The sequence below is a fragment of the Morchella sextelata genome, assembly GCF_020137385.1.
Source record: "Morchella sextelata strain SCLS chromosome Unknown scls_1, whole genome shotgun sequence".
In the NCBI taxonomy this organism is placed as follows: Eukaryota; Fungi; Ascomycota; class Pezizomycetes; order Pezizales; family Morchellaceae; genus Morchella; species Morchella sextelata.
This window is the reverse complement of record NW_025408616.1, coordinates 2,286,298-2,298,307: the sequence shown is the minus strand read 5'-3', so window position 1 is coordinate 2,298,307 and position 12,010 is coordinate 2,286,298. Positions and strand designations below refer to the sequence as shown.

Genomic DNA, 12,010 nt, shown 5'->3' with positions numbered 1-12,010 from the left:
CGAAATCAACATCGTACAACCCAGGACAATTAATTATAAGAATCAGCCTATTCCCGTAACTAATGGAAATATATTACATGAACTCCCTGGGACATGAAGAATTATCTCAAGTATAGAGTAGAGCTAGAGTGCTTAGTACCTCATTTGACTAGGGCCTAGAAGCTCAAGATCTTAAGATCGAAGGGAGCTACTCTAGATGGAGCTAGAAGAAAGGAGGGGAGAGTGAAGAATGTCATTCCTAGCTAGACAACTACAAATGATAACCGCGACATTAGACGGCATGGTCACAGTTCAAAGTAGCCAACAACCGATCATTTGATACATATGCGCAGAGGATTCTAGCTTCTAGAAAGCGATACCCTAAACTACATGTATAGATTACATATAGTTCCTCTTGTCCCTGCTCAAGAAAACAACGAAACTTGGCCGTAAAGGCTATGGCAACTTCTATTTCTAGCTCTACGGAGATCAAAGATGCATATCGAATTTCACGGATAACAACTCCGCCTTAGTGTTGACATCGACTTGAGGATGGATTTTCTAGCTACATGTATGTGATCCCCTGTTCTTCACCTAGACTCCAACGGTCTTGCCCGTCAGCTAAACGCTCGCCTAGGTACTCTATCATGGTCTAGGGAAGGCGTTGGAAGACTCTGTATCCCCCCCGAAATAATTTCCTTCCATTGGTAGAACAATTTATCGCAAATTCAATATCCCAAATATCGATTAGGCATCGTAGGCTACATGGATATATCGATTGGTAGAGTGTGTGCATGCAATCAGATCTCCCTATACCGTTAGAAATAAGCCGAGGCATAGAAGATTCGAGGGTTTTTCGAGAACTATCAGGCAGATGTTTCTCAACTTTACTAATAGTTGACCCTGATAGGGTAATTACGCCAAGAACTTCAGAGGCTGAAAATCCCACGAATATTCCTGTGCAGCGAGTGCACAGTGCACAGTGCGTGACAAGCTCTCAACGGCACGCGCCCTGGCTAGGTCTTAGAGCGCTTGAAGAGTTGAGGCAAGAAAAGGAAAGAAGTGAAATTAGAAGTAAAACGTTCGGTTAAGATAATAACAGAGCAAAGCATCATGTAGGCAGCCATGCTACGTCTGATATTAGAGGCAGAGTAGAGTACTAGTGTGAGTGACAACCGCGCGGTTGCTTTGAGATCTGGTTCGCGAATTCGGCTGTGGGCGATTCCGCATAGGCGAGGGAAGAAAAATTTCCGTTGTTTGCCCTTTGTGAACCCTTTGTGAACCCTTGGATACCTAGACTGTTTACATATCTTGACCTCAGTCAATCGGATGTCGACTCGGACACGGGCACGGGCACATTCCCCGCTTGCGACATCTTTGGTCCGGTAATTACTCTAAATTATCTGTGGCAGCGAGGCGAATGTTGCCGATCTGATCGAGGCCACATCTTCGGTCAATTGGTTTCTAGACGAACACATGTAAGTAGGGACTTGATTCAGCGCCTGATTGATCGATAGGGGTGAGGTCTGGCACGTTGAGATTCGAGAAATCCATACCTACCATATATTCCGTACATACCGACAGTTTGAGTACCATGGGCTGGCCATGGGCGACAAGACCCTTCCACACACCCACCTAACGTTTTTTTTTTTTCCTTTCGAGAATGTGCGACATATTTTTGGGTTCCACAGGAATGGAAGCATTGGAGAAGGGTGATTTTTTTTTGACATGCATCTCAGTTTCCTTTGCTTTTCCTTTCCACAGAGGGAACCTAGCAAGCAATGCCATGGCTTGCTGATATTTTTTCATTTTTTTTCTTTCATTTCTTTTTTTCACTGTTCCCCTGCCGTAGAGGAGCAAGAGCGATTCCGCACGGACACTCTGCCAGTGCCTGCAAGATGAGTTTTTTTTGATACACATTTGCTGAACATCGGACTTTGGCTTTTTAAACCTCGCTCTTGAACACGACTACAGGAAAGTACCTACCATCTTGAGCTGCATACATGGCACTTGGGACCGGGACTGGATCAGACAGTAGAAGGCGATCGCAAGCTTGGTGCCCTCAGGCGGTAGGTAGGCGATATGGCTTCTGAGTCTCGTCGTAAAATACCGGGTGATTAGGGATTCATGTGGTAGGAATGGCGGAACGAACAAGGATTGAAAAGAAAGCAGGAAGCTGCATGGGCTCGCTATTAGAGTGACTGTAGAAAATCTTCTCCGTCGAGTGGAGAGGAGGGAACGAAAGAGAAGTTCACCAGACCTGCGTCAAGAGCTCCCATTTGTAGGTGCTTAACTGTAAAGTAGCCAGCCCAACCACTTTTTTGGCCCCATCAACATCCCTCCCCCCATCCATCCATCCATCGATTCAATCCATCCCATACCTACTACTTGTACCGTATGTACTTACATGTACCATTCCCAATTGCCCCCCATCCCATCATGATCATCCCAACCGTTCATCCAGCGCCGCCGCCGTTTGACCCGTTATTTTGTAGGTTAGTATCTAGTAAATAAGACTCCATATTGGCGCCAGCTACACACATTCATTACCCATTACCCTATTGCTCAAATTTTGCGCCTTAGCATGCTTTGGGCAATAGAAAATAATAATGATAATCCAAATGATAGTGAGATACCATATGAGGCCAGAAGAATTTACCTGTCTATGTTCTCATCCACGTTATTAAATATGAATCCTTCCTTCTTCCGTTCCTGATAGTGTGTGCTCCTCCTACTCCTCCTTTCTTCTTTCTTCTTTCTCCTCTCTTCCTCTCGCCGCCATCTCTCTCACTTTCTCTTTAAATTTCACTGCCTCACGCTCTCGTCATCTGCATTCTGTAGAAGCTGTCAGCAACTGCAGAAGAGGAAACAGAAGACGGGGAAGAACAACAAGAAGAGGAAGAAGAAGCAGAAGTATAAGAAGCAGCGTCGGCCTGCCTTTAAAGATTTCTTAAAAGAGAGGGCGAGGTTCACGCTGTCTGGTGCATTATCTTCATAATATTATTCCTTGTGGCACGGGCATCCTTCGTCCCACCTTCGTCTCTTCCATAATCCCTCCCTTTAGGAAGATATTTTATCCTTCCGTAGGCTCCCCCCCCCCCCCCCCCCCGCATACGTACTCTAAATACTGACGGCGCGGAAGTACATTGCATTTTCTAGCTCAGTTCTCCACCACCGGCGCGCCTCAAACACTTGTGTCGAACGCCCCCCTACCTTGCCAACCCTTACCACCCCCCCAAACTTTCATCTCCCCGAGGAATATCACGGCTATCTTGCCATCAACCTGTCTGGTAATCCGTGTCCAGCATACAATCCGGACGTCTTTTCACCGCCGCTGCTGGCTACTACCCGTCTCGTCCTTTATATATTTTCTTTTTGTCTATCGGTCTCCTCCGCTGTTCAATTGTCCTGCCCCGGCTGACGACGACACTCTCTCTCATAACTCCTGCCTTGCTGCGGCTACATAGCTACTAGTGCTTGCTGTCATTGATTTTCGTACCCGAGTAGCTCGCCCATATTTTGTATCTCAGATCCCGTCATTATTTTTAGTGCCCCTGCATACATATACCCAAGGCTTTCTTCCTTGAACGACAAGAACGACGACAACGACAGAAGAAGAGAAAAAAAAAACTCCAGCTGTTGTTTTCGAGAAGCTCTTCTGTTCCCCCCCATCCGAGATCGCTCCATCCGCCCGTCGAACAACACCAGCTTCCAGGGATCAGAACAAGACAAAGAACACCTGCTGGATTTAGTTCTTTTCTCTTAAAAGAATTATCAAGAAAGAAAAAAGAAAAGAGGGGAGAAAAAAAAATCACTTCAGTGAAAGAAGAAGAAAGGAAAGCAAGAAAGGAAAAATAAATAAAAATAAGTGGGTTTGTAACAGGAACGAAAGGCTTTCTTTACTGTCGTTTACGGATCTACGCAACACGCACGTCGCCGCCTCCTCCTTCGCTTCTCTCCCTTTGATCCATCTGTCGTTACCCGCGCAGACAACGGGATACCGAAGAATCGCTTCTGGAGCCTCGGCCATATCCGCAAGAAGGCTTTGGAATCGCAATTGGTCTATCTAGGCCATTCCCGTCATCCTGTCGACCGCAACAGCGCTGTCTAGGCCCTCCATAACAAGGTCCGGCCTATCCACAATAGCGCGCCCTGGGTTACAGACCGTGCTTGAGATTCGATCACCAAGTAGCACCCAGAGGCCTGGGTCTAGCTTCTCAGACTCGGATCTGATGGAGCAACAGCTCCCGAGTGAGCCGAACCCGAGAACTCCCTTCTCCGGCGAGGCAGGACAGCAGATCCCACCATTGAATACCGCCGATTCAAAGAACGAAAACACAAGTAGTCCAGAGATGGACGGTATGACGCTTTCGGGCCCAATGGACACCCCGATGGGAAATACTCCTAATTCGGGACCAGGAATGGCGCTCGGGGGTGCTGCAGGGATACAACAGCCAAAGGTCCAGACGGCGTTCATCCACAAACTTTACAAGTACTGAATTTTCAACACCCCGGTATTCATTGGAATTAGGCAAAGTATTGTAGGCTGACATCTGGAAAAAAATACATGTAGTATGCTCGAGGACGCCAATATTCAGCACTTGATCTCCTGGTCGCCTTCGAATGATAGTTTTGTAGTACAGCCTACAGGAGAGTTTTCGAAAGTTTTAAGGTGCGAGTTATAATAACAATAACTTGGCATATAAAGCTAACTATAAAAACCTATAGCCAATATTTTAAGCATACCAACATATCATCGTTTGTCCGCCAACTCAACATGTATGGTTTTCATAAAGGTAACTCTTACATGCGCTACTGGCAGGAGGCCACTACTGATCCTTTTTAAAGTAAACGACGTATTCCATACTGGTTCTCCGGATTCAACATTATGGGAATTCAAACATGGCAACGGAAGTTTTAAACGTGGGGATCTAGTTGGCCTAAGAGACATAAAACGACGGGCTTCAAGACACGCTCTAATACATCGGGATTCGTTCCCTGGATCGAAAAGCGCTGGCCCATCAGTACCTGGAACCCCCAATGAACAAATGGGGGATTCTATAGAAAACCGAATGTCGGTGTTTGAACACACGATAAATGATATCGCATTCAGGCTTAACCGGACCGAAGAAACCAATGCTATGCTTTCCAATCGCTGCCAAACTGCGATCGAGGGGCTTACGAGATGCCATCAGGTGAGCCCCAGATCTAAAGCTTTCTCTACCTACCTTGAGCTTTCTCATTCCTTTTCTTTCCTCTTTACCCTATGTTACTTGTCTTGCCTTTTTTGCCGTTTATTGCATTCTTTCCCCATTCCTTCTAGCCTATTCAGATGCGCGGCCCGCTCATACCTATATAGTGGACAATTGACCTATCGCAATTCATGACGAATTTGTTTCCTTCTGATGCGCCAATTTTACGTGAAAGTAAGAATTGGACTAAGTCATACCCCCTCAGCAGGCTATTGAACTAACATAATGTCAAGTTAACTCCATGCAAAAGGAGATTGAACGCCATACTCAGCTCTTGGAGGAACCGCAAGATCTGATGCTTCGTGACCGACAGCCTATGTTCACATCATCATTAGGTATGGATAATTCCGCGCCTTTGTCGCCGAGGCAAAGACCCCTAGACGATGAGTCCCGAAGGTCTTCTATAACCGGCCCACTACGACCGGGCGGTTACTTCCGGACCCCGGCACCACCACACATACCGAACCCGCCCAGACGGTTTGCTCCCGGGGCTCTTGCAGGGTCGTCCTCTCCGAATTCACTTCGACCTCAACAGCCCCCTCAGCCCCCACAGCAGCACCCACTCGCCAATTTTCAATCGCCGCCCAGTCATTTGTCACGGCGCCACACCTCGGCGGACATCCGACTCCAGGGCTGGCAGGCAAATTCGCCTTTCAGTGGTCTTCCTCAGGGCGGTGGTCCAGGTCATCAATGGCCACCCTCACCGAATAGGCATCCCCACCCCCAACATGACAACACAAGAGAAATACTGGCAAACTATGAAATCCAACAGCATAGGCCACCTATCTTCTCTTCACAAACCACGCCGCCACTCAGCGAGACCACATCTACTAACGGCGTCCAAGACAGTGGGTGGAACTTCAGTGGTCCGCCAAAGTTCAATCCACGAGAAGCGGCCCACACGGCACCTCCAACTAGGCGCTCAAGCCTTGCATCCAGCAGTGTACATGCTTTGCTGAACCCCACAGACAACTCCTCCGGTGATAACGATAGAGATCGGAGGGAGGGAATGTCTGACGGTGAGCCGGAAGATAGGAATAAGCGGAAAAGAATCCAATAAGAATGAATGAAACGGGAATGGGGTGGATAAATAGGGGTCAAGGTTGATATTGGCGGAGAATTTTTTTGGAAACATATGTTTATGGCGTTTTAAGAGCTTTATTTCTTGTATTATTTGATTGTTTGATTATCCTAATGTCCGCGACGCCTGTTGCTGGGTGAGAGGCACGGGAAAGGAGATGTAAGTTTAACGGAAGGAAATTTGGTACTCGTAACTAAACGTATATCCATGAGATGGGGGTAGAAATTGTTTACCCTCTTCTATTCGGCTGGAAGATACCTGTTGATTTATTATTTTCGTTTCTTTTTTCTACTTTCTCTTTCTTTATTTGGCGTTTGGGGAAGAACAAGTTTACGATGTTCATAACCTATGTACGTTAATACCATCGAAAGGAACGATGATCGTAAGATACCCTACGAGTAGCTAGCGCAACATCTTGATGCTTTTGGGGAACAAAATTTTATTATTTACTATAGTACAATTGAAAAGAATCTAAAGATATCATCTAGTCCCAAATTTGCTTTTGTCATTTCTTAGTTGGCAAGCTGCTTCTTTTTCTTCTTTTTCTTCTTTGCCTTTTCAGCTTTGTGCACATCAAGATATGTTCCATATCGAATAGGACCTTTGGGGGAAGATTTTGTACTCTCTTCTTTGTCGGCAGAGCTATGAGGTTTGGAGTCCTTTTCGCCATCTTCCATAATTTCCTCGGTCTTTCCCTCTTTTGTGGCTACCTTAGGTTCATCCTTTCCCTTTGCCTTCTTTTTCCCGGTCTTTTGACGCTTTGGTTTTCCCAATGACGACCGCCCCTCCTCTTCATCATCGTCGTCGTCGTCGTCGCCGTCATTTTTGGTGCTCGATTGATCATTACCGCTTCGTGGCCGAGGTTTAGAAGCCCCCTGGTTACTGGAAGATGGCCTTGTCCTCCCCATAATTTTCCGTTTGAGGTGCTCATTGGCTGATATTGCTTGTCGCCGGGCCTTGGGGTCTGCGCTATCGAGGAAGTCTTTAGGGATTGGTGCACCAAGGCCTAGTCTGTATGGAATTAACTATGAGATTAGTTAAAATATTCCTGGAGACCATATTTTGAGTGAGACATTAAATTAAAAGGGTTTTAAGGTGTTGGAATATGGGTAACAGCTGGAATCTACCTAGGAGGCATGGGCTTAAATAATTCTGCATCTTCATTGGCTAGCTGCTCGTCGGTTTTCTGCGATGCAATTTCTTGTGGTGTTGGGGGAGGAAGCCATGACGAGATCAGGCGACGAGATTGGGCTACTGAAACATTTATTGTAGCTTGGATTGCGTCCACAGAAGGAGCTGTAGACGCCGACATCGGTGAATTATCTGACTTCTGGAGATGTTCTATGTATGTGAAACCAAGAATAGAACCAAAATCAACAAAAGCTTGGGTGGCCGGGTAACGAGGTAGCGTGACCGACCCCCTCCAACGTTACTCCCTGACTCTCCCGACTCCCGAGGCGCTGGAGATAGATAAAAACCCATCTTCACATCAGACCACAACTGCAGCTTGTAGTAATCACCTACATTACATTTCTCCCAATCTCCGCTCCTCTCCATCATGTTCAGGCTCGCCAGAAGTAGGCCCGTTTTGGCAGCTTTCAATGCTGTCAAGGTATGTTTCATGTTTCGTTTGCTTCTATTATAGCTGGATATTTTCAATTTTTTTTGGTTTGATACTGGGGTTTATCGTGCTGATTTTGGGTAGGAATCCTCAATCAAAAGCAATGTTTTGCAGTCCCAGAAGCGAAACCTGTCGATTCATGAATATCTCTCGGCCAATCTTCTGAAATCCGTGAGTGGGCTCCACAAATGGCTGTATATATATTATTATATATTATTATATAATATAATATATATATATTTGGCTACCATCGTGCTGATGGGCAGTGTTTAATTTTGTTTTTCGTTTTTTTGCGAGAAATAGTATGGTATTGGAGTGCCTAAGGGTGCATATGCGAAAACTGCTGAAGAAGCAGAGGCGGTTGCAAAGGAGATCGGTTCGTGAGCATCTTATTCAGGTGCGAAAACAGACATGGGATTACTGATGTTAAAATACAGGAGGCGATGATATGGTCATCAAAGCACAGGTGCTCGCTGGTGGACGTGGAAAGGGAACTTTTAGTAACGGACTCAAAGGTGGTGTGCGTGTGATATATTCGTATGTCACCCAACATGCTTTTATCCTCTAGCTTTAAGGGTATGTATTGATTATTTTCTAGACCAACAGAGGCCAAGATGTTCGCTGGGCAGATGATCGGCCAGAAACTCATCACTAAGCAGACTGGCGCAGCTGGAAAGCTCTGCACAGGTGTCTACATCTGTGAGCGTAAATTCGCTCGTCGCGAGTTCTACATTGCCATTTTGATGGACCGTGCTACTCAGGGACCAATCATTGTCTCTTCCTCCCAGGGAGGTATGGACATTGAGGGTGTTGCTAAGGAGAACCCCGAGGCTATCATTACCACCCCTGTTGACATCCACACTGGTGTCACTGATGCCATGGCTACTAAAATTGCTACTGATCTTGGATTCTCTGAGCAATGCATTGAGGAGGCAGCCGATACTATCAAGAAACTTTACAAAGTTTTCGTTGAAAAGGATGCTATCCAGATTGAGATCAACCCCCTGAGCGAAACCAATGATCACAGGGTCATGGCCATGGACGCAAAATTGAACTTCGACGACAACGCAGAGTTCAGACAAAAGGAGATTTTTTCATGGAGGGACAAGTCCCAGGAGGACCCTGATGAAGTTAAGGCTGCTGAGTATGTAGCTTCCTTACATGTAAATTCCGTTGTCTTGCGTTACTAATTTGTGTAACAGACACGGCTTGAACTTCATCAAGCTTGATGGTGACATTGGATGCTTGGTCAATGGTGCCGGTCTTGCTATGGCCACCATGGATATCATCAAGTTGAACGGTGGCCAGCCCGCAAACTTCTTAGACTGTGGTGGTGGAGCTACTGCCCAGGCTATTGAACAGGCTTTCAGGCTCATCACTAGCGACCCTAAGGTCACTGCTATCTTTGTCAACATTTTCGGCGGTATCGTAAGATGTGACGCTATTGCCCAGGGTTTGATCGCCACTGTGTCAAACATGAACCTCAGAATCCCAATTGTTGCTCGTCTCCAAGGCACTAACATGCAGGAGGCCCAGAGATTGGTAATGTCTTGATCATTTCCGAAAACTTCATTGGATCTTGTGACTGACTTGGAGGGCTCTAGATCAATGACTCTGGATTGAAGATTTTCTCATTTGAGGACCTGCAGGATGCTGCTGAGAAAGCAGTGCAGTTCTCGAAAGTCGTTAAGATGGGTAAGCTTCTATATCCCATACCAGGATCTACTATATGATATGCTAACCAAATCTAGCGCGTGATATCGATGTTGGCGTTGAGTTCACTCTAGGGATCTAGGTGTAGGTAGCTATAGATGTAGTTAGTGCTATATACTTGATGCTGTGGTTAGAGAAGCTTTGATTGTTATTGATTCTGGTTGTTGGCATTCTTTGTACAGCTTACTGGGTTTTTTTCCTCTCTATATCTGTCTGTCTTTAGTACTTTTATTCCCAATTTTTCCTTTTAGCAAATGATGCGCGCTACAAAGTAACGAACCTCGCTTTATCAGCCCGCCCAAGTGCCCTGAAGTTTGCTTCATGGTTAAGCAGGCATGCGACCAAGTCTATAGCAAGAGACAAGTTTAGTTATTAATACCAAACAAAAATAGATTAGGAAATCATAGGGAAATATATGTATGTAGGTGCCTGAGTACTAGGAGCCAACTCCAGTTGGGGCTGGTCTGTTGTTACAAATCCACTAAGATGGACCCTTGCCGTTTTAAACCTGTTTTCGTTTTGGCCCCTCCAACGGTCACAACCGTGGGATCCATACCATCTTAGGAAAAGTTTCACTGCACTTCACCCCACCAAGAGCCTCACGCTGTCATGTATACTACCTATGCACCCACAAAATTAGATGAGGGGAAACCGCCTGCACCTGAAGAGGATATCTTACTTGAACAGACAAGAAGTACATTCAAAATGCCAACAGAACTTGTGAGATTATCTCCGCCATTTTTTTGACTCAAAATGATTGCTAATCGAATCTACGGAATTTAGGAAGAGCTTGTAGGGTTTTTGGGATCTCCGCGGCCGGAGATCAGACAAATAGGTATGAAATTAGTTTGGGCGGAATGCTGTTTCACCCTCGAAGGCTATTTTCAAAACAGAGACTGACCAGATTGCTCTTTTGAAGCGCTTGAGAACTTAGTCGGATACAGCAAAGGCCCTCAGTCTGAAATTTTTAGGCCAGAGGGTCTCGCGCCAATCAAAAACCTTAAACTTCTTGTCGGCGATGTTTCAGTAAGAGCTCCACGAGAAACTTAGAGCAATAGTGAACTAATACTAATAATCGTCCATTAGGCACGAGCAGTCCATGCCTTAAAGATATTAGTAAATATCTCCGATGACTCAGCTGTGCTCAAGGACATCGCAAGCGATGATCTCTTCCTTGAGCTGTTGCTCTCAAAGATCACAGACCCGGAAAACGCACATGCAGACCTAATCGCGATGCTCCTAGCCAATATGGCGAAGAGCGACTCAATTCAACGAATTTTGGACCTAAAGCGCGCTGTCCCGGGGAAGGGAGTTAGCGACAGCCCTAATGCTCTCGATCAGCTTATGGACTGCTTCGTAAAGGGCGCAGAGAAGAAGCTTAACAAGAATGCCGACTTCGACTATCTAGCTTACTTCTTTGCGGACTTGAGTAGACTGCCACAGGGTAGAAAATACTTTATCGCGAGACAGGCATATGATGATGTCATTCCAATCTCAAAATTGGTTGTGTTCACGGAACACCATAGTACCGTTAGGAGGAAGGGTGTTGCATCTACTATCAAGTAAATATTTGCCCGCTGGTTTTTTTTAATATGATATAAATGCTAACATGATGTGTTAAGGAACTCGTGCTTCGATATACCTTCACACACTGCTTTCTTGAGTGAGGACGAGGTGAACCTTTTGCCGTATATCTTACTACCACTATGCGGACCTGAAGAGTTCCCTGAAGATGTAAGTTATCTCTTTAACAATGCTAATTATTGAGAAAGAGATGCTGATCAGAGCTTTTGATGATAGGAAATGCTGGAAATGCCGGCTGATCTTCAGATGCTTCCTCCGGACAAGAAGCGTGACACTGACATGTCAATCATTGTTACACACCTTGAAACACTTTTGATTCTCACCACCACAAGACCAGCACGAGAATACATGAGAAAGGTCAACGTCTATACAGTAATCAAGGAGTGCCATATGGCGGTTGACGACGATGATGTTCAGGATGCATGTGACAGACTTGTCCAAGTCCTGATGAGAGATGAGGCCAATGATGATGAGGGTGGTTTCGTGCAGACGGCCGAAGGTGACGAGGAAGATGAAGACGATGATAAGATAGTTGAGATATTGTGAGGGGACCTTTTCCTGCTTTTCCTCTGTTTTTTTCTTTCTGTATATATGGTATAATTTAGAGGGTTGGTTGTTTCATAGCTAGAGGTTTCCGGTTACACCCAGTTCTGAATACAAAAAATTCGATATCAGGCAGGTCCCTTTGTCTAAGGGACTTTCCGTTCACCTTTGGCAATTCGCCTTCAAATTTGTCTATAAAATAGGCATCAAAAAAAGCTTCAACAGCTGCATACACTA

General features: G+C 45.6%; 4 protein-coding genes across 4 annotated transcripts; 3 read left to right on the top strand and 1 right to left on the bottom strand.

The window, feature by feature from the left end:
- Nucleotides 1-4,211: 4,211 nt before the first annotated feature.
- Nucleotides 4,212-6,291, top strand: H6S33_000584 (uncharacterized protein; the record flags this gene model as incomplete). The annotated part of the gene is made up of 6 exons (XM_044831977.1): nt 4,212-4,471; nt 4,553-4,651; nt 4,708-4,775; nt 4,828-5,174; nt 5,339-5,405; nt 5,465-6,291. 6 exons carry the CDS (start codon nt 4,212-4,214, stop codon nt 6,289-6,291), a joined length of 1,668 nt encoding a protein of 555 aa, XP_044700143.1.
- A 533-nt stretch (nt 6,292-6,824) lies between these two features.
- On the bottom strand, nt 6,825-7,624 carry H6S33_000583 (uncharacterized protein; the record flags this gene model as incomplete). The annotated part of the gene is made up of 2 exons (XM_044831976.1): nt 6,825-7,323; nt 7,440-7,624. The coding sequence occupies 2 exons, from the start codon at nt 7,622-7,624 to the stop codon at nt 6,825-6,827; spliced, it is 684 nt and encodes a 227-aa protein (XP_044700142.1).
- Nucleotides 7,625-7,870: 246 nt separating this feature from the next.
- On the top strand, nt 7,871-9,728 carry H6S33_000582 (uncharacterized protein; the record flags this gene model as incomplete). Its single annotated transcript, XM_044831975.1, has 8 exons — nt 7,871-7,924; nt 8,018-8,104; nt 8,237-8,309; nt 8,371-8,470; nt 8,532-9,077; nt 9,136-9,475; nt 9,538-9,628; nt 9,685-9,728. 8 exons carry the CDS (start codon nt 7,871-7,873, stop codon nt 9,726-9,728), a joined length of 1,335 nt encoding a protein of 444 aa, XP_044700141.1.
- Nucleotides 9,729-10,255: 527 nt separating this feature from the next.
- H6S33_000581 (uncharacterized protein) lies at nt 10,256-11,776 on the top strand (the record flags this gene model as incomplete). Its single annotated transcript, XM_044831974.1, has 6 exons — nt 10,256-10,366; nt 10,430-10,481; nt 10,566-10,672; nt 10,733-11,208; nt 11,269-11,380; nt 11,447-11,776. The coding sequence occupies 6 exons, from the start codon at nt 10,256-10,258 to the stop codon at nt 11,774-11,776; spliced, it is 1,188 nt and encodes a 395-aa protein (XP_044700140.1).
- Between the last annotated feature and the right edge of the window lie 234 nt (nt 11,777-12,010).